The 18952-nt window shown below is 53.3% G+C and overlaps 1 protein-coding gene across 2 annotated transcripts in view; it reads left to right on the forward strand.

Moving 5' to 3' along the window:
* Positions 1-18952, forward strand: part of CS (citrate synthase) — a 78626-nt gene that overhangs the window by 50296 nt on the left and 9378 nt on the right. For both annotated transcript variants that reach the window (XM_068100425.2, XM_078769525.1), the window contains exon 7: positions 13486-13685. In XM_068100425.2, the coding sequence (XP_067956526.2) occupies positions 13486-13685 (200 nt within the window). The remainder of the gene's footprint in view (positions 1-13485; positions 13686-18952) is intronic.

An 18952-nucleotide genomic window follows, 5' to 3' on the forward strand; every position in this document is an offset into this window, starting at 1 on the left:
CAGTCAGTGTCCTTTAGGTGCTTTTTTGCAAACTCCAAGCGGCTTTCATGTGTCTTTCACTGAGGAGAGGCTTCCATCTGGCCACTCTGCCATAAAGCCCAGATCAGTGGAGTGTTGCAGTGATGGTTGTCCTTCTGGAAGTTTCTCCCATCTCCACACAGGATCTCTGGAGCTCAGCCAGTGACCATCGGGTTCTTGGTCACCTCTCCTACCAAGGCCCTTCTCCCCCGATTGCTCAGTTTGGCCGGGCGGCCAGCTATATGAAGAGTCCTGCTTGTTCCAAACTTCTTCCATTTAAGAATTATGGAGGCCACTGTGCTCTTGGGAACCTTCAATGCAGCAGAGATTTTTTTGGAGGCTTCCCCAGATCTGTGCCTCGACACAATCCTGTCTCTGAGCTCCGCAGGCAGTTCCTTCGACCGCATGGCTTGGTTTTTGCTCTGATATGCATTGTCAGCGGTGAGATCTTATATAGACAGGTGTGTGCCTTTCCAAATCATGTCCAATCAATTGAATTTACCACAGGTGGACTCCAATCAAGGTGTAGAAACATCTCAAAGATGACGAAGAGAAATGGGAGGCACCTGAGCTAAATTTCAAGTGTCATAGCAAAGGGTCTGAATACTTTTGTCAATGTGATATTTCCGTTTTTTCTTTTTAATAAATTTGCAAAACTTTCTAAAATCCTGTTTTCTCTTTGTCATTATGGGGTATTGAGTGTAAATTGATGAGGGAAAAAATGAATTTAAACGATTTCAGCATAAGGCTGCAACATAACAAAATGTGAAAAAAGTGAAGGGGTCTGAATACTTTCTGAATGCACTGTACTTTCCTTTTAAGTACTTTGAAACTGTGGTACTTCTATGTAGTACTACAGGGTAAAATGCTGTGGTACTTCGATGTGGTAATACAGGCTAAAATGCTGTGGTACTTCTATGTGGTACAGGCTAAAATGCTGTGGTACTTCTATGTGGCACAGGCTAAAATGCTGTGGTACTACAGGTGAAAATGCTGTGGTACTTCTATGTGGTACAGGCTAAAATGCTGTGGTACTTCTATGTGGTGCTACAGGCTAGAATGTTGTGGTACTTCTATGTGGTGCTACAGGCTAGAATGTTGTGGTACTACAGGCTAAAAGAATGTGGTACTTCTATGTGGTGCTACAGGCTAAAACGTTGGTACTACACTACTACAGGCTAAAATAATGTGGTACTTCTATGTGGTGCTTCAGGCTAAAATGTTGTGGTACTACAGGCTAAAATGTTGTGGTACTACACTACTACAGGCTAAGAGAATGTGGTACTTCTATGTGGTGCTACAGGCTAAATGCTATGGTACCTCTATGTGGTGTTGCAGGGTAAAATGCTGTGGTCCCTCTCTGTTGTATTACAGGCTAAAATGTTGTGGTACCTCTATGTGGTGTTGCAGGGTAAAATGCTGTGGTCCCTCTCTGTTGTATTACAGGCTAAAATGTTGTGGTATTACAGGCTAAAATGTTGTGGTACCTCTATGTGGTGTTGCAGGCGAAAATCGCAAGTCCTCTCCCCAACCCCTCTGCGGAAGGAGAAGGTGGACACAGACGGACAAACAATGGGTGCAGATAAGCAAGAGCGCAAGGATTAGGCAAGATAGATACATAAGCAACATTTTTGGAGGGATGGGGATTGCTTATCGGGTTTAGGAAATATCATTGATTTGGATGGGGGGGGGGGTGAAGGGGGAGGGGCATGACCTGAGATGGTGGTGAGCAAGTTTGTTAAAGATCTGGAGGGAATATTTGCATCGAAGAGTGTGGAAGGCAGGAAAAGAGGAATAAATGAGTGGTGGTGAGCAGTGGTTCTGGATTTAGGCAGTTTCACTGGGAGGGGGTTGATGGTGGACCACGTGCGTCTTGCATAAAGCTGGTGGAAGGAGGGGGGTGGGGGAGGGGACAGAGCACGGAGAGGGCAGAGGGTGAAAGACCAAAAATGAGGCAGAAGAGGGATCACCGACTTGTTGGCGACGACAAAGTGATAGTTCCATAGACTCAGCTTCATCGTGAGAGATTCCAATGATCTTGAAGGCCTTGGTTTTCACGGTGTCAAGCTGAGCAATATGTGAGGCAGGGGAGCCAGCCGTACTCCAAGCTGTGGATGAAAACCTTCTCGGTGCATAGGAAAAAAAACAGATGCGTATGTGCATTTGAGACCCTTTAAACATCTTTAGATCTTTTAAGACCCTTTAGACCCCTTTCATCCATTCGACCCCCATCGACACTTAGACCCTAATTACAATTGGAACATACCCATTGTACCTATATAACACTTATGGACACCATAATACCCTATGGACTCCTTTGACCTCTTGGACCCTTTAGACACCGCTAGACCCTTTATAGATCCCTTTAAACACACATCAAACGAACGTCAAAATACCCTTCTTGCAATACACAGGCTGTACATTTTTCAGCAAGTAGCGTGCAAACTCTACCCACCCAAAGGTTGTTGATTAGCTCTACCCACCCAAAGGTTGTTGATTAGCTCTACCCACCCAAAGGTTGTTGATTAGCTCTACCCACCCAAAGGTTGTTGATTAGCTCTACCCACCCAAATCAGTAATTTGTCACCGATTAAAAAATACCTACTGTTCTCGTAAGCAGCTTGCAAAAAAAATCATTAAAAGAACGCCTGTGAGCATGTTGGACACCAGTCTCTGGATGGGGCAGTTTTGTCCGTCATTCCATCAGAATGAAGTCGTCAGAAATGGACATGAAACTTATTTTACCTTGGAAGAAAAATTACCTATGCTTGCATTCATACATCACACGATTGATTTGTTAAACTTCCGGTACCGTATTGATGTCACGTGGCAGGCAATAATTGCCTCCAATTATGTTTAAAACTACAGTTTTTTATATTTTTTAAACAGTCACTTTGAACCTTTCACGATGCTTAACTCAAGGACTATGCTTGATCTTTGTTTTATACATGCCTGGAAATCGTGCCTTTGCACAAGACCCGATAGAATGACGTCGTGCTGCTTGACCTGAGAAGGTCGACTTCAAACTGGGCCAAACGTAATAAATGGACGACAGAAGTGCGAATTTAGATGCTGCAAGCTGAACTGTAATATTGAAGTGCGGTGCTATGCGCACGACTTGTTTGCCAAGAAGATAAGCAACAACGCGGGTAACCAAAAAGTCTTTATTCCAAAGCTCAACTATAGCACTGACGTGCTCGGGGCTGCGTGCCCCGTGTATATCCCGCTGAGGCCACGCCTACCTCTCAGGCGTGGCCGACACCCTCTTGGTGCGCGGAATGATGTCACCACGCCAGCGAGCCATCGTGTCCGCCACACGCGCCCCCCCCCCCCCCCCCCAGAATTCCCGCGCACCTGAAGGGTCAGCTTGCGGGGCAAACGGATGACCCGGCCGAAGCGCCCTCTGACGGCTGGCGGCGCCTGGGATGCCGGGATGTCATCTGGGATGCCTCCGGCGGCACCTGGGATGGGTGCAGGACCGGGGGGGGGGGGGGCGTGCCGGCGGGGCTGGGTGGTCCGCCCGCCGGGGGGCGGCCCCGACACCGGGGCCGAGCCACTGGCGGGGGGTGGTCCACGTTGAGGTGGGCCGCCTTGAGGCGGTCCACGGAAACGCGGTCAGGAGTACCGCCGATGTCGAGGGTGAAGTGTTTCGCCCCGGTCTCCAGCACGCGGAAGGGCCCGTCGTACGGGGGCCGCAGCGGTGTCCGGTGGGCGTCGTGGCAGACAAACGCGTACTCCGCCGTGCGAAGCTCCGGGGCGACGTGCGTTGGCGGGCACCCGTGGTGCGCCGTCGGCACCGGGGCGAACCTCCGGGCGGTCTCCTGCAGTGCGGAGCGCTGCTGCGACCATGGTGCCGTGGAGTCGGGGAGGAACTCGCCCGGCACCCGCAGCGGTTGTCCGAAGACCAACTCCGCCGCGGATGCGCGCAGGTCGTCCTTGGGCGCCGTCCGGAGGCCTAGCAGGACCCAGGGGAGCCTGTCGACCCAGCCGCCGTCGCGGAGGGTGGCCCGGAGCGCGGCCTTCAAGGAGCGGTGGAAGCGCTCGCACAGGCCGTTGGCCTCGGGGTGATAGGCCGTGGTGCGGTGCAGCTGGACGCCGAGCCCCCGCGCGACCGCCCCCCAGAGCTCCGAGGTGAACTGGGGGCCGCGGTCGGACGAGATGTCCGAGGGGGCACCGAACCGGGCAACCCAGGTGGCGATGAATGCCTGCGCGACATCCGCCGTCGTCGCCAAAGGCACGACCTCCGGCCACCGGGTGGTGCGGTCCACCATGGTGAGGACGTGGGTGAAACCCCGCGAGGGGGGCAGAGGTCCCACCAAGTCCACGTGAACGTGGTCGAACCGACATTCGGGCACCGTGAACGGGGCCAATGGGGCCTGGGTGTGGCGGTGCACCTTCGCGTGCTGGCACGTGAGGCACGTCCTGGTCCAATCACGGACAGCCTTCCGGAGGCCATGCCAGACGAACTTGTCGGCGACCAGCCTCTGGGAGGCCTTCGTGCCCGGGTGGGACAGGCCGTGGATGGCGTCAAAAACCCGGCGCTGCCAGCCCGCGGGCACGATGGGGCGAGGGAGACGTCGCACAAGAGGGCCGTGCCCGCGCCGTCGAACGGCACCTCGGTGACGCGGAGGCCCGTGACGGCGGTCCGCAAGGCCTGGACGTCGGGGTCGGCGGTCTGGTCCGCCGCCATCCGGGCATAGTCGATCCCGAGGTGGACCGCGTGGGCGACGGACCGGGAAAGGAAATCCGCCACCGGGTTGTCCTTTCCCGCGACGTGCCGGATGTCCGTCGTGTACTCGGACACGGCCGAGAGGTGACGCTGCTGCCGGGCCGACCATGGCTCGGCGACCTTGGCCATCGCGAAGACCAGGGGCTTGTGGTCGACGAAGGCCATGAACGAACGGCCCTCGAGCAGATGGCGGAAGTGCCGGACCGCCAGGTGGAGCCCAAGCAACTCGCGGTCGAAGGTGCTGTACCGGCGTTCGTGCGGGCGAAGCTGCCGGCTGAAAAACGCCAGCGGTTGCCAAGCACCACGCACCCATTGCTCGTGCACCGCGCCCACCGCGTAGTCCGACGCATCGGTGGTGAGGGCGATCGGTGCATCGAGCGCCGGGTGCGCGAGTATGGTGGCGTCAGCCAAGGTGAGCTTCGCGCCCGCGAACGCCGCGTCCATCTGCTCGGTCCAAACAACGTCACCTTTGCCCGGCTTCCCCCGGAGGGCCTCGTGCAGGGGGCGCAGGAGCTGGGTGACGCGGGGCAGGAAACGGTGGTAAACGTTCACCATGCCCAGGAACTCCTGGAGCCCCCTGATCGTGCGGGGGCGCGGAAACCCCTTGACCGCCTCCACCTTTGCCGGTAAGGGGGTGGCCCCGTGCCTGGTGACGCGGTGCCCCAAAAAGTCGATTTCGGCGACGCCGAACCGGCACTTGGCGGGGTTTACGATCAGGCCATGCTGGCCCAGGCGTTCGAAGAGCGTGCGGAGGTGGCGGAGGTGCTCTTCGCGGGACGCGCTTGCGACGAGGATGTCGTCCAGGTAGACGTAAACGCAATCCAAGTCGCGCAAGACGCTGTCCATCAACCGTTGGAACGCCTGAGCCGCATTCTTCAACCCGGAGGGCATCCGAAGAAACTCGGAGGCCGAATGGTGTAATGACGGCCGTCTTCGGTATGTCCTCAGGCCTGACGGGGACCTGGTGGTATCCGCGGATGAGGTCCACCTTAGAAAAGAAGGACATTTTCGCCAACCGGGCGGAAAAGTCCTGAATGTGAGGGACCGGGTAGCGGTCGGGGGTGGTGGCATCGTTGAGGCGGCGGTAGTCTCCGCACGGCCGCCATCCCCCGCCGGGCTTCGGCACGATGTGCAGTGGCGACGCCCAAGCGCTCTTGGAGCGCTGTACGATGCCCAGCCGCTCCAGCGTAGCGAACTCCGCCTTCGCCACCGCGAGCTTCGTCGGCTCGAGGCGGCGTGCCCGGGCGTAGACCGGTGGCCTGAGGGTGGGGATGTGATGTTCCACCCCGTGCTTGACGGCCACCGCCGAGAAGGTGGGCCGCGTGAGGGCCGGGAAGCTGGCGAGGAGGCGGGTGAACTCGTCCGCTGCCGGAAGCGTACAGACCAACCTCGCCGGGACCGAACCGCTCAGCAAACCGCTTGGCGAGCTGCTCATGGAGCTGCCCAACGAACTGCTCAGCGCGCAAGCAAGCGAGCTGAACGTTTCGGCCTGGACGAGACGTCTGTGCTTCACATCCACCAACAACCCATTTGCACATAGGAAGTCCGCACCGAGCAATGCCATGGGCATGCTGGCGGTTACGAACGTCCATTGAAAGCGTTGCCCTCCGAACCGCAGGGAGAGGCAGCGCTTCCCGAATGTGCGTATGGGTGTACCGTTGGCTGCAAGCAACGCGGGGCCCCGGCCCGCGGTTCGCTTGTCGGACGTGGAGGCGGGGATAACGCTCACCTGTGCGCCTGTGTCGCAAAGGAAGCGACGCCCGGACAAGGTTTCCGTGACAAAAAGGAGGCTGCCGGAAAGGCCGACGCTCGAAGCCGCTACCGAGCGCCGGCCCGGGTGTTTCCCGACTTGCCAAACGAGCACGGCGGGCAACAATTCCTAGCCTTGTGGCCAAACCTGGCGTGGAAACGGCACCAGGTTTGCGGCGGCGGCCGCGGCTTTCGTGGTGGTGGTGGGCGGGGCGTGGTGGCGGCCACTAGGTGTGCATCGGCATCAGCCTCGGGATCCACGAGGTGTGCAGCAGCATCAGCCTCGGGATCCGCGACGGCCGCACCGACTCTCGCCCGCGTGTCACAAGCCGCGAAAAACTTGTCGGCCTGGACGGCCAGAGCGCGGGCTTCCTTTATTTTGGAACCGGCCAACGCGAGGCGTACCTGTGCCGGTAGCTGGCGTAGAAAGAGCGCCTGGAATAAAAAATCCGGGGCTTTGTCACCCAGCAGCGACAGCATGTAGTCCATCCGGACCGATGGTCGTGTGTCGCCGAGTTCGGGAAGGTCCAGGAGGCGGTCTGCCCGTTCGCACTCAGTGAGGCCGAACGTGGCGATGAGACACTTGAGCGCCTCGTACCTGTGGTCGGCCGGTGGGATCCGCAGGACGGACACGACTCGGGCGGCTGTGCCGGGCCCGAGGGCAGCGATGACGTGGTAATAACGCGTCTCATCCGCCGTTACGCCTCGAAGTTGGAACTGTGCCTCGGCCTGCACGAACCATACCTCGGCCTGAGCTTCCCAAAACTCAGGGAGCTTCACCGCGACCACGTTGTTTGACATGGCGCGTTCTGTTGGTCAGCGGCGGCTGACCCAGCGTCGAGGTCACCAGTGAAGTGCGGTTCTATGCGCACGACTTGTTTGCCAAGAAGATAAGCAACAACGCGGGTAACCAAAAAGAGTCTTTATTCCAAAGCTCAACTATAGCACTGACGTGCTCAGGGCTGCGCGCCCCATGTATATCCCGAGGCCACGCCTAAACCTCGGGCGTGGCCGACACCCTCTTGGTGCGCGGAATGATATCACCGTGCCAGCGAGCCATCGTGTCCGCCACAATATATTGTTAATTATGACTGATGTTCGGAGCAGAGACAGACACCGACGCACACGGACGGAGGGACGCGCACACACACGGAGGTACGGACGCATGCACGCACACATGAACTGACGGATGCACACACACGGATGGACGGACACACACACACACACACACACAAACACGGACGGACGGGCACGCACGGGCGGTCACGCACAGACGGAAGGTCACGGACGGGCACGCACGGGCATGCACACACACACTCACGCACACAGACGGGCATGCACACACACGCACACGGACGGGCATGCACACACACACGGGCGGGCATGCACACACACACACGGACGGGCACGGGCACGCACGGACGGACGGACAGACACGGATAGACACACACGGATGGATGGACACGGACGGGGACGGATGGACGGACACACAGGCGCAAGCACACAGACACAGGCACACGCTGCAGTTTTATTTTATTTTATTTTTTTAAATGTTTTTTTTTTTTTTTTTTAGCAAGTTAACCTTATGATGAGAAATAAAACTACTTCGGTGCAGGAATAATTTTGGTGTGCATTCTTCATCTACGTGCCTTGCCTTGTCAAAGTTTCCTGATACTATAGAAGGCACTTTGCAACAGTTTGTTGACTGTACATTCCAAGCTGTCATCTCAAGCCATCTATCTGCTTGTGGTGTTCTAAATTTAAGAATGCTGGAATGTTTATGAGCTGTAAGTTGTAAAGTAAAATAAATAAATAAATTTGTATATATAGCTTAACTGGAATGTACTGGGAAAGAGGCCTTCAAAGCTGGCAGATCCCTCCAGGGTCAAAGCATACGTGACTGTTTTTACCCCGATTATCCTGAGTGTGTCTGGGTACGTGCAGGTTGTTTAAATATTGTTTAAATTCTCAGGTTCACAGAGTTTGATCCCAGGATGTTTCAAAGTAACTAATAATTTACTTTGATCCAGTGAATGTTAAATTTTGATTTTGATGTACACACAGACAGAATCTTTACTTAACATTGGTGCTGCCAAAGCAGTTTATTGGCAAGGATTTTACTGGGTGGTTTGCCTTTGCTTTTCCAGCAGTGCTCTGTCCTTTTAAATGCTGAGCGTCGAGTAAAGTAGCAGCACATACTATTTATTAAGGCCTTTGGTATGATTTTTTTTTTTGTTGTTGTTAAAGAATTCGAAGTGATTCTTCACCATTGAGTTGGGTCCAAATTTGTGTGTGTGTGTGTGTGTGTGTGTGTGTGTGTGTGTGTGTGTGTGTGTGTGTGTGTGTGTGTGTGTGTGTGTGTGTGTGTGTGTGTGTGTGTGTGTGTGTGTGTGTGTGTGTGTGTGTGTGTGTGTGTGTGTGTGTGTGTGTGTGTGTGTGTGTGTGTGTGTGTGTATATATATCTATATATATATCTATATATATATATATACACTACATGGCCAAAAGTATGTGGACACCAGAACATCACACACGTATGTGCTCGTCGTAACATCTCATTCCAAAATTATGGGCATTAATATGGAGTTGCCCCCCCCCCCCCTCCCTTCGCTGCTATAACAGCCTCCACTCTTCTGGGAAGGCTTTCCACTAGATGTTGGAACATTGCTGCAGGGATTTGCTTCCATTCAGCCACAAGAGCATTGGTGAGGTCGGGCACTGATGTTGGCCAATTAGGCCTGGCTCGCAGTCGGCGTTCCAATTCATCCCAAAGGTGTTCGATGGGGTTGAGGTCAGGGCTCTGTGCAGGCCAGTCAAGTTATTCCACACCGATCTTGACAAACCATTTCTGTATGGACCTCGCTTTGTGCACTGGGGAATTATCATGCTTATACTGGAAAGTGCTATCCCCAAACTGTTTCCACAAAGTTGGAAGCACACAATCGTCTAGAATGTCATTGTATACTGTAGCATTAAGATTTCTCTTCACTGGAACTAAAGGGCCGAGCCCGAACCATGAAAAACAGCCCCAGACCATTATTCCTCCTCCACCAAAGCATTCGGGCAGGTAGCGTTCTCCTGGCATCCGCCAAATCCAGATTCGTCCGTCAGACTGCTAAATGGTGAAGCGTGATTCCAATCACTCCAGAGAACGCGTTTCCACTGCTCTAGAGTCCAATGGCGGCGAGCTTTACACCATTCCAGAGAACACGTTTCCAGAGTCCAATGGCGGCGAGCTTTACACCACTCCAGCCGACGCTTGGCATTGTGCATGGTGATCTTAGGCTTGTGTGCGGCTGCTCAGCAATGGAAACCCATTTCATGAAGCTCCCAATGAACAGTTGTGCTGACGTTTCTTCCAGAGACAGTTTGGAACTTGGTAATGAGTGTTGTAACCGTGGACAGACGATTTTTATGCGCTTCAGCATTCGGTGGTCCAGAGACGTTTCCACTTCACAATAACAGCGTTTCAGTAGTATCGTTTTCGTAATAATAATAATAATAATAATAATATAGTAAATATAACTATAACACTTTAATCCCAATGTCGTGAATGGATAGTTAATGGAGTGAAGCGGTGTATGCTTCATGAATCAATGATGAGCAATGTATGGTTCATGAATCAATGATGAGCAATGTATGGTTCATGAATCGATGATGAGTGGTGTATGGTTCATGAATCAATGATGAGCTGTGCATGGTTCATGAATCAATGATGAGCGGTGTATGGTTCATGAATCGATGATGAGCGGTGTATGGTTCATGAATCAATGATGAGCGGTGTATGGTTCATGAATCAATGATGAGCGGTGTAACCATGGAAGTAAGGAATTTGCCTCGTTTTTAAAAAAATAGTAATATCATTTTCGTAATAATGATAACGTAACTTTAATATTATAGTAAATGTAATCGTAACACTAATCCCTTTGTAGTGACTGCAAAGTTACTGGAGGTTAAAATATGTCATATATATTAAAGTAGCAGCAGTTTTGTGTCCGGCCGTCACGCTGCGTCATTACGTCTGTCTTCAACTAAAGTATCAAACAAGCCCGGCTATGCCGCTGTTAGACTTTCGGTCTTGTTTTGTCACTTAGTGCTTTATACTTTTTCTTTTCTTCTTGTTATTTTTTGTTAGTGCTTTATACTTTTTCTTTTTTGTGCAAGGACCATCACAGGTAGATGCTGCCACGTAATTTAAATAAACAAAAAAAACAATTTGATGCTGTTTTTGAAGCTTTATTAATTAGAAACTTTGGAATACTTGCACAAAAAAGGAATCGTGTGAATGGTGGACGAGTCAGGAAGAAGAATATGAATGAGCAGACAACATACTAGGTGTACCAGAGAGTAATGGCGTTTTTAAAAGGTGTGTAATCCTCTTTGAAATACATTACTTTCCGGTACACCTAATGCATTTAACAGATAATATGGGGAGAAAATCTATCAAAAAAAAAAAAACCACGGTAGGTATGTGTTTGTCATCAACTGTGATGGCCCACCTGGTAGTGGCACGAGCCCAGTATAGTGCCACCTGGGATTGGCATTACAAGACAGTTGTGGAGATGACTTACAATTTTGCACTGCACACGTAACATAGTGCAGGTGCTTCACTGATTCCCCGCCAGAGGGAAGGGGTGTTGCTCATGTAGGGAACGGGTATTTCATAGAAGTACCATCCTGGGATTCTGTGCCTCATTCATTTCCTGGGATTCTGTCCCTCATTCATTTCCTGGGATTCCCTGTCTCATTCATTTCCTGGGATTCCCTGTCTCATTCATTTCCTGGGATTCTGTCCCTCGTTCATTTCCTGAGATTCTGTGCCTTATTCATTTCCTGGGATAAAGCCTGGTTTTGGCTTAGCGGTTAGGGTGCCGGCTTTGGATCTGAGGATCCTGGGTTCGAATCCCGGTCGATCGCTGAATTAATGCCAGGGGGGTTGACTCGCCCTGTAATCCTTCCGAGGTCGGCAAATTGAGTACCAGTTATAATGGTAATTCCCTGCGTGTCGCAAGAGGCGACTAACAGGGTTGGCGGCAGGAAGGGCATCCGGCCATAAAACATTGCTTCAAAAAGGGACCATGGTGCCCGAAAAAGGCCAACCCCTGCTCTGCAGGGAAAAATGGCCTCTAAAGGTGGTTCTTCTTTCTTCTTATTCATTTCCTGGGATTCTGTGCCTCATTCATTTCCTGGGATTCCCTGTCTCATTCATTTCCTCGGATTCTGTGCCTCATTCATTTCCTCGGATTCTGTGCCTCATTCATTACCTCGGATTCTGTGCCTCATTCATTGCCTCGGATTCCCTGTCTCATTCATTTCCTCGGATTCTGTTCCTCATTCATTTCCTCGGATTCTGTTCCTCATTCATTTCCTCGGATTCTGTGCCTCATTCATTTCCTCCGATTCCCTGTCTCATTCATGCCTCGGATTCTGTGCATCATTCATTTCCTCGGATTCTGTGCCTCATTCATTTCCTCGGATTCTGTGCCTCATTCATTTCCTCGGATTCTGTGCCTCATTCATTTCCTCGGATTCTGTGCCCCATTCATTTCCTCGGATTCTGTGCCATTCATTTCCTCGGATTCTGTGCCATTCATTTCCTCGGATTCTGTCCCTCATTCATTTCCTCGGATTCTGTGCCATTCATTTCCTCGGATTCTGTGCCTCATTCATTTCCTCGGATTCTGTGCCTCATTCATTTCCTCGGATTCTGTGCCTCATTCATTTCCTCGGATTCTGTGCCTCATTCATTTCCTCGGATTCTGTGCCTCATTCATTTCCTCGGATTCTGTTCCCCATTCATTTCCTCGGATTCTGTGCCATTCATTTCCTCGGATTCTGTTCCTCATTCATTTCCTCGGATTCTGTGCCATTCATTTCCTCGGATTCTGTGCCATTCATTTCCTCGGATTCTGTGCCATTCATTTCCTCGGATTCTGTGCCTCATTCATTTCCTCGGATTCTGTGCCTCATTCATTTCCTCGGATTCTGTGCCTCATTCATTTCCTCGGATTCTGTGCCTCATTCATTTCCTCGGATTCTGTTCCCCATTCATTCGTCGGATTCTGTTCCCCATTCATTTCCTCGGATTCTGTGCCTCATTCATTTCCTCGGATTCTGTGCCTCATTCATTTCCTCGGATTCTGTGCCTCATTCATTTCCTCGGATTCTGTGCGCCATTCATTCCTCGGATTCTGTGCCTCATTCATTTCCTCGGATTCTGTGCCTCATTCATTCCTCGGATTCTGTGCCTCATTCATTTCCTGGGATTCTGTTCCTCATTCATTTCCTGGGATTCTGTGCCTCATTCATTTCCTGGGATTCTGTGCCTCATTCATTTCCTGGGATTCTGTGCCTCATTCATTTCCTGGGATTCTGTGCCTCATTCATTTCCTCGGATTCTGTGCATCATTCATTTCCTCGGATTCTGTGCCTCATTCATTTCCTCGGATTCTGTGCCTCATTCATTTCCTCGGATTCTGTGCCTCATTCATTTCCTCGGATTCTGTGCCATTCATTTCCTCGGATTCTGTGCCTCATTCATTTCCTCGGATTCTGTGCCTCATTCATTTCCTGGGATTCTGTGCCTCATTCATTTCCTGGGATTCCATGTATAATGTATTTTCTGTGATTTATGCATGTTAATGTTGCGAATACACCTATAAAAGGTTTAAATATCATTTTCTTGGCAGATAATGCAAAGTACAAGGTGTTTATAAAGTCGCTATCTATTTAGTTCCCCGTAATTTCTCTGAAATAGATAGACTTTATAAACACCCTGTATTACACCCCACAAACATCCAACAGGTTTTATTTGCAGCATGTATTTTGTTCAGCAAATAATATAAACACTCCATATCCACCCGAAGGTTGGATAAACTGCTCGTAAATCAATTAAGGGAGGATGGGCAGAACAAATGGTTGCAGAGTCGGGAGGGAGAAATGAACCGTTCACCAAATGGAGAAATCTACTATGATTCTGTGTCCAACAGTACGTGTACGAGGACAGCATGGACCTTATTGCGAAGCTTCCTACAATCGCCGCTAAGATTTACCGTAACCTTTTCCGCGAAGCAAGCAGCATTGGAGCCATCGACCCGGATCTTGACTGGTCACACAACTTCACCAACATGCTCGGGTACTCTGATCCCACCTTCACCGAGCTGATGCGCCTCTACTTGTCAATCCACAGGTAGGCATCAAATGTCATTGGTTCTCTTTGACCTGCACAGTGCAACCCATTTCGCAACCTTTTCTTCTTTAATCCTTTTTTTATATTTTCTCCTCCTTCACTGGAACTTTATTTTCTTCAAATCCCTTTTATTTTCTTTGCTTTATCATTTTGGCATTTTTTTTTTTTGTAATCTTCTGATTTCCCAAGTTATCAATCGCATTGCTGAATGACCCTGAGTTGTACTTGCGAGAGAGTAATCTTGAGTTCATCATGGTCAATGGGCACACTGACATTTGTGCATTTCTCGGGAATCTTTTGTGCTCACAGCTCCAGCTAGTTACCCACTATAGTTACCTAGGTTGTGGTTTCACCCCTGTTTGTTTGCCTCTTTCTATTTATGAGCAGGATATCTCAAAGCTATGAACGGATTCTGACAAAACTTTGTGGACAGGTTGGGTATGTGACAAGGACCAATTGATTCGATTTTGGTGAAGATCTGCATCCAGATACAATTATTTTTAAAAGTGATTCTTCACCATTGAGAGGCCCAAAAACTATAAAGCACGATATTTCAAAACATTGTGGATGGACTTGGTGGATTGGTTGGGTAGGTGACAGATCTGGCCTATCATTGGGATACAAAACGTAAACTGGTCAGCCTGGCGGAGGTATGCGCTTGACTGAGTGCCGTTCTAGTTACCCTGTGCTCGTGCCGCGAAAAGTAGGGTTCATCAATCGGTTGCATGCATACGTATTGTGTATGTACGTGTCTGCATTTTTTAAAATAATTTTCTCAGCAAGCATTGAAAAAATTGAAACATGGTTCATTGTCAAGTGCTCTCCATGGCGAATAAGATATGTTAATGATGTCATTGGTGCCTTCATTATGACGTCATGAGTCAACAAGTACAATGCTTGATACGATTATTATTATTTTTTTCTGCAATTGGTGGTCCGTTGGACAATGAATTTTCACTATAGGAGCGGCGACTCCTGTACATTTTAATTTTTTTGGGATAATTGTGATGTCATAGATCACGTGGTACAGGCGCCATCTTGGAAAAACTGAAAAATGTTTCACCTCTATACCTCTGAAACCGCTCCATGGGGAAAAAAATCAAACGTGACTCATTATAAAGAACTCCGCATGGGAATAACTTATCGATGACGTCATTTGTGCCTTAATTATGACAACGTACAACGTCAACGTCCAGAGATTATGACAAGTACAACGCTTAGTCCGATCAGCTTGAAATTTCTTGAGCATGATCTACGCAACAATTATATTGGAGAATGTAAATTTATGATGTCATCTGTCACATGGTCTGGCAGCCATATTAGATCGAAGGAAAAAAAAACGCACTAGAAAAAACAGAAGAGTTGGCTCGCACCAAGTTGACTGCGTGGGTTAAGTATTAAGTTAAAGCGCGGCGTTACGCGCGCTGCTTGCGAGCAAGGAGGAAGCGGACAAGCGGTAACTTATAAGCGTCTTTATTTCAGGAGCTCACTGTAACACTGGCGCGCTCCGGGTTGCGCGCCCGGTGTATATCATGAGGCCACGCCTACCCCTCGGGCGTAGCCGCCGCCCACTTGGTGCGCGGAATGATGTCACCACGCCAGTGGGTTTTTGTGTCCGCCACACGCGCCCCCCCAGAATTCCCGCGCACCTGGAGGGCCAGTTTGCGGGGCAGACGAATGACCCGGCCGAAGCGCCCCCTGGCGATCGGCGGCGTCCGGGGTGCAGGGATGCCAGGTGGGATGCCCCTGGCTGCCCCTGGGATGGGTGCAGGACCGGGGGGCGGCGGGGCTGGGCGGTGCCGGGGGTCCGCCCGCAGGGGGGCGGCCCCGACGTGGGGGTCGGGCCACTGGCGGTGGATGGTCCACGTCGAGGTGGGCCGGCTTGAGGCGGTCTACCGAAACGCGGTCAGGAGTACCCCCGATGTCCAGGGTGAAGTGCTTCGCCCCGGTCTCCAGCACGCGGAAAGGCCCGTCGTAGTGGTGTCCGGTGGGCATCGTGGCGGACGAAGACGTACTCCGCCGTGCGAAGCTCCGGGGCGACGTGCGTCGGTGGGTGCCCGTGGCATGCCGTTGGCACCGGGGCGAACCTCTGGGCGGTCTCTTGCAGAGCGGAGCGCTGCTGTGCCGCGGACCATGGTGCTGTAACTGTAACGGCGTTCGGGCGGGCAAAGCTGCCGGCTAAAGAATGCCAGCGGTTGCCAAACTCCACGCACCCATTGCTCGTGCACCGCGCCCACCGCGTAGTCCGAGGCGTCGGTGGTGAGGGCGATCGGTGCATCGGGCGCCGGGTGCGCGAGCATGGTGGCGTTAGCCAAGGCGAGCTTCGCGCCCGTGAACGCAGTGTCCATCTGCTCGGTCCAGGTAATGTCGCCTTTGCCCGGCTTACCTCGGAGAGCTTTGTGCAGGGGGCGCAGGAGCTGGGCGATACGGGGCAGGAACCGATGGTAAAAGTTCACCATGCCCAGGAACTCCTGCAGCCCTCTGATCGTGCGGGGGCGCGGAAACCCCTTCACCGCCTCCACCGCCTCCACCTTGGCCGGCAGGGGGACGGCTCCGTGCCTGGTGACACGGTGCCCCAGAAAATCGATTATGGTGGCGCCGAACCGGCACTTTGCGGGGTTCACAATCAGGCCATGCTGGCCCAGGCGTTCGAAGAGCGTGCGGAGGTGGTGGAGGTGGCGGAGGTGGCGTAGGTGCTCTTCGCGGGACGCGCTGGCGACGAGGATATCATCCAGGTAGACGTAGACAAAATCCAAGTCGCGCAGGACGCTGTCCATCAGTCGCTGGAACGCCTGAGCCGCATTCTTCAGACCGAAGGGCATGCGCAGGAACTCGAAGAGTCCGAATGGCGTGATGACCGCCGTCTTCGGGACGTCCTCCGGCCTGACGGGGACCTGATGGTAGCCGCGTATGAGGTCCACCTTCGAGAAGAAGGACATGCCCGCCAAACGGGCGGAAAAGTCCTGAATGTGGGGGACGGGGTAGCGGTCGGGAGTCGTGGCGTCATTGAGACGGCGATAGTCCCCGCACGGTCGCCATCCCCCGCCGGGCTTCGGCACGATGTGCAGCGGCGACGCCCAAGCGCTCTCTGAGCGCCGAACGATGCCGAGTCGCTCCAGGGTAGCGAACCCCGCTTTTGCCACCGCCAGCTTCGTCGGCTCGAAGCGGCGTGCCCGGGCGTAGACCGGTGGCCCGACGGTGGGGATGTGATGGGCCACCCCGTGCTTGACGGCCCCCGCCGAGAAGGTGGGCCGCGTGAGGGCCGGGAAGCCGGCGAGGAGGCGGGTGAATGCGTCCGCTGCCGGAAGCGTACAGACCAACGTGGCCGGAACCGAACCGTTCGGCAAGCCGCTTGGCAAGCCGCTCGTTGAGCTGGGCAACGCACAAGCGAGCGAGCTGAACGTCTCGGCCTGGACAAGACGTCTGCGCTTGACGTCGACCAGGAGCCCATTAGCGCACAGGAAGTCCGCGCCAAGCAGTGCCATGGGCACGTCGGCGGTGACGAACGTCCATCGGAAAACCTGCCCTCCGAACCGCAGAGAGAGGCAGCGTTTTCCGTACGTACGGATGGGTGTCCCGTTCGCGGCAAGCAGCGTGGAGCCCCCACCCGCGGCGTGCTTGTCTGACGTGCCGGCGGGAACGACACTCACCTGCGCTCCCGTGTCGCACAGGTAACGGCGCCCGGAGAAGGTGTCCGTTATGAACAGCAGGCTGCTCGAACGGCCGGCGCTCATCGCCACTATTGAGCGCCGGCCTGGGCATTTCCCGACCTGTTGAAGGAGCATGGCGGATGACACTGCCGAGCTTCGTGGCCGAACTTGGCGTGGAACCAGCACCAGGTGGTGGAGCTGGAGGAGCGCGGCTGGCTCTGCCAGGCCGGTGGAGTTGGCGGGTTTCCCCGCGGTGGCGGTTTTCGCCGCGGCGGTGGGCGGGGGGTGGCGGCGGTCACGAGGTGCGTATCAGCATGCTGCGTATGCTGTATAAGCTGATGCTGTGGATCAGCAGCATCAGCCACGAGGGCCGTGACGGCCACGCCGACTCTCGCCCGCGTGTCCGAAGCGGCGAAGTACCTGTCCGCCTCGGCTGCCAATGCTCGGGGTTCAGTTAGCCCGGTCCCGGCCAACGCGAGGCGAACCTGCGCTGGAAGTTGGCGACGGAAAAGCGCCCGGAATAGAGAACCGGGGGCTTCGTCGCCCAACAGTGACAGCATATGGTCCATTCGGACCTACGGGCGCGTGTCACCGAGCTCGGGGAGATCCAGGAGGCGGTCGGCCCATGCGTCGTCCGTGAGGCCGAACGTGGCTAGGAGTAGCCGCTTGAGTGCCTCGTACTTGTGGCCGTCCGGTGGGTGGCGAAGGACGGACACAGCTCGAGCGGCCGTGCCGGGCCCGAGGGAGGCGACGACGTGGCAATAGCGCGTGTCATCGCCGGTGAGGCGCCGAAGCTGAAATTGGGCTTCGGCCTGGACGAACCAGACTTCGGCCTGAGCCTCCCAAAATTCGGGAAGTTTGATGAAGTTGGCCATGGCAATGGCGTCGCGTGTGGAAGGATCGCTCCGGCAGATCCAACGTCGAGGGGGTCACCAGTAAAGCGCGGCGTTACGCGCGCTGCTTGCGAGCAAGGAGGAAGCGGACAAGCGGTAACTTATAAGCGTCTTTATTTCAGGAGCTCACTGTAACACTGGCGCGCTCCGGGCTGCGCGCCCGGTGTATATCATGAGGCCACGCCTACCCCTCGGGCGTGGCCACCGCCCACTTGGTGCGCGGAATGATGTCACCACGCCAGTGGGCTTTTGTGTCCGCCACAAAGTATTCTATGAATACCATTTAGTTTTAATCAGTAACATCACACTGTGTGCCAATCACAGATGGGAACTTGCATTGTATGTGTTAGAGCAAGCAGAGGAATGTTAGAACCCAGCAATCTTCTGCGTCCACAGGAGCATATCCAAACGTTGTCGGGGTCCAATAGCATGCAGCCTCAACCGGCGGTGGTTTACCATGCAGTGGTGCATGCCTGGTGCTGTGCCCCGCGCACTTCGACTGCGAGGCCCCCATGGGTGTTCAGACCTCTTCATGGTGGCAGTGCCTCGGTGCCGATTAGCCCTACCAGAGATGGTGAACTCGGAGGGTGCAGCCGACACCACAATGTAGCTGTGCCTTTGCCTGAAGCCCTGGCTGACGGTTGTTACCAATAATGTGGTCTGGATCAATGCTCCGGCCTGTGACACAGGGAGGAAGAGAGGAAGGACAACTGACCAGGGCCTC

Source organism: Myxine glutinosa, chromosome 1, assembly GCF_964187855.1.
Source record: "Myxine glutinosa chromosome 1, kmMyxGlut1.1, whole genome shotgun sequence".
NCBI classification, from domain to species: Eukaryota; Metazoa; Chordata; class Myxini; order Myxiniformes; family Myxinidae; genus Myxine; species Myxine glutinosa.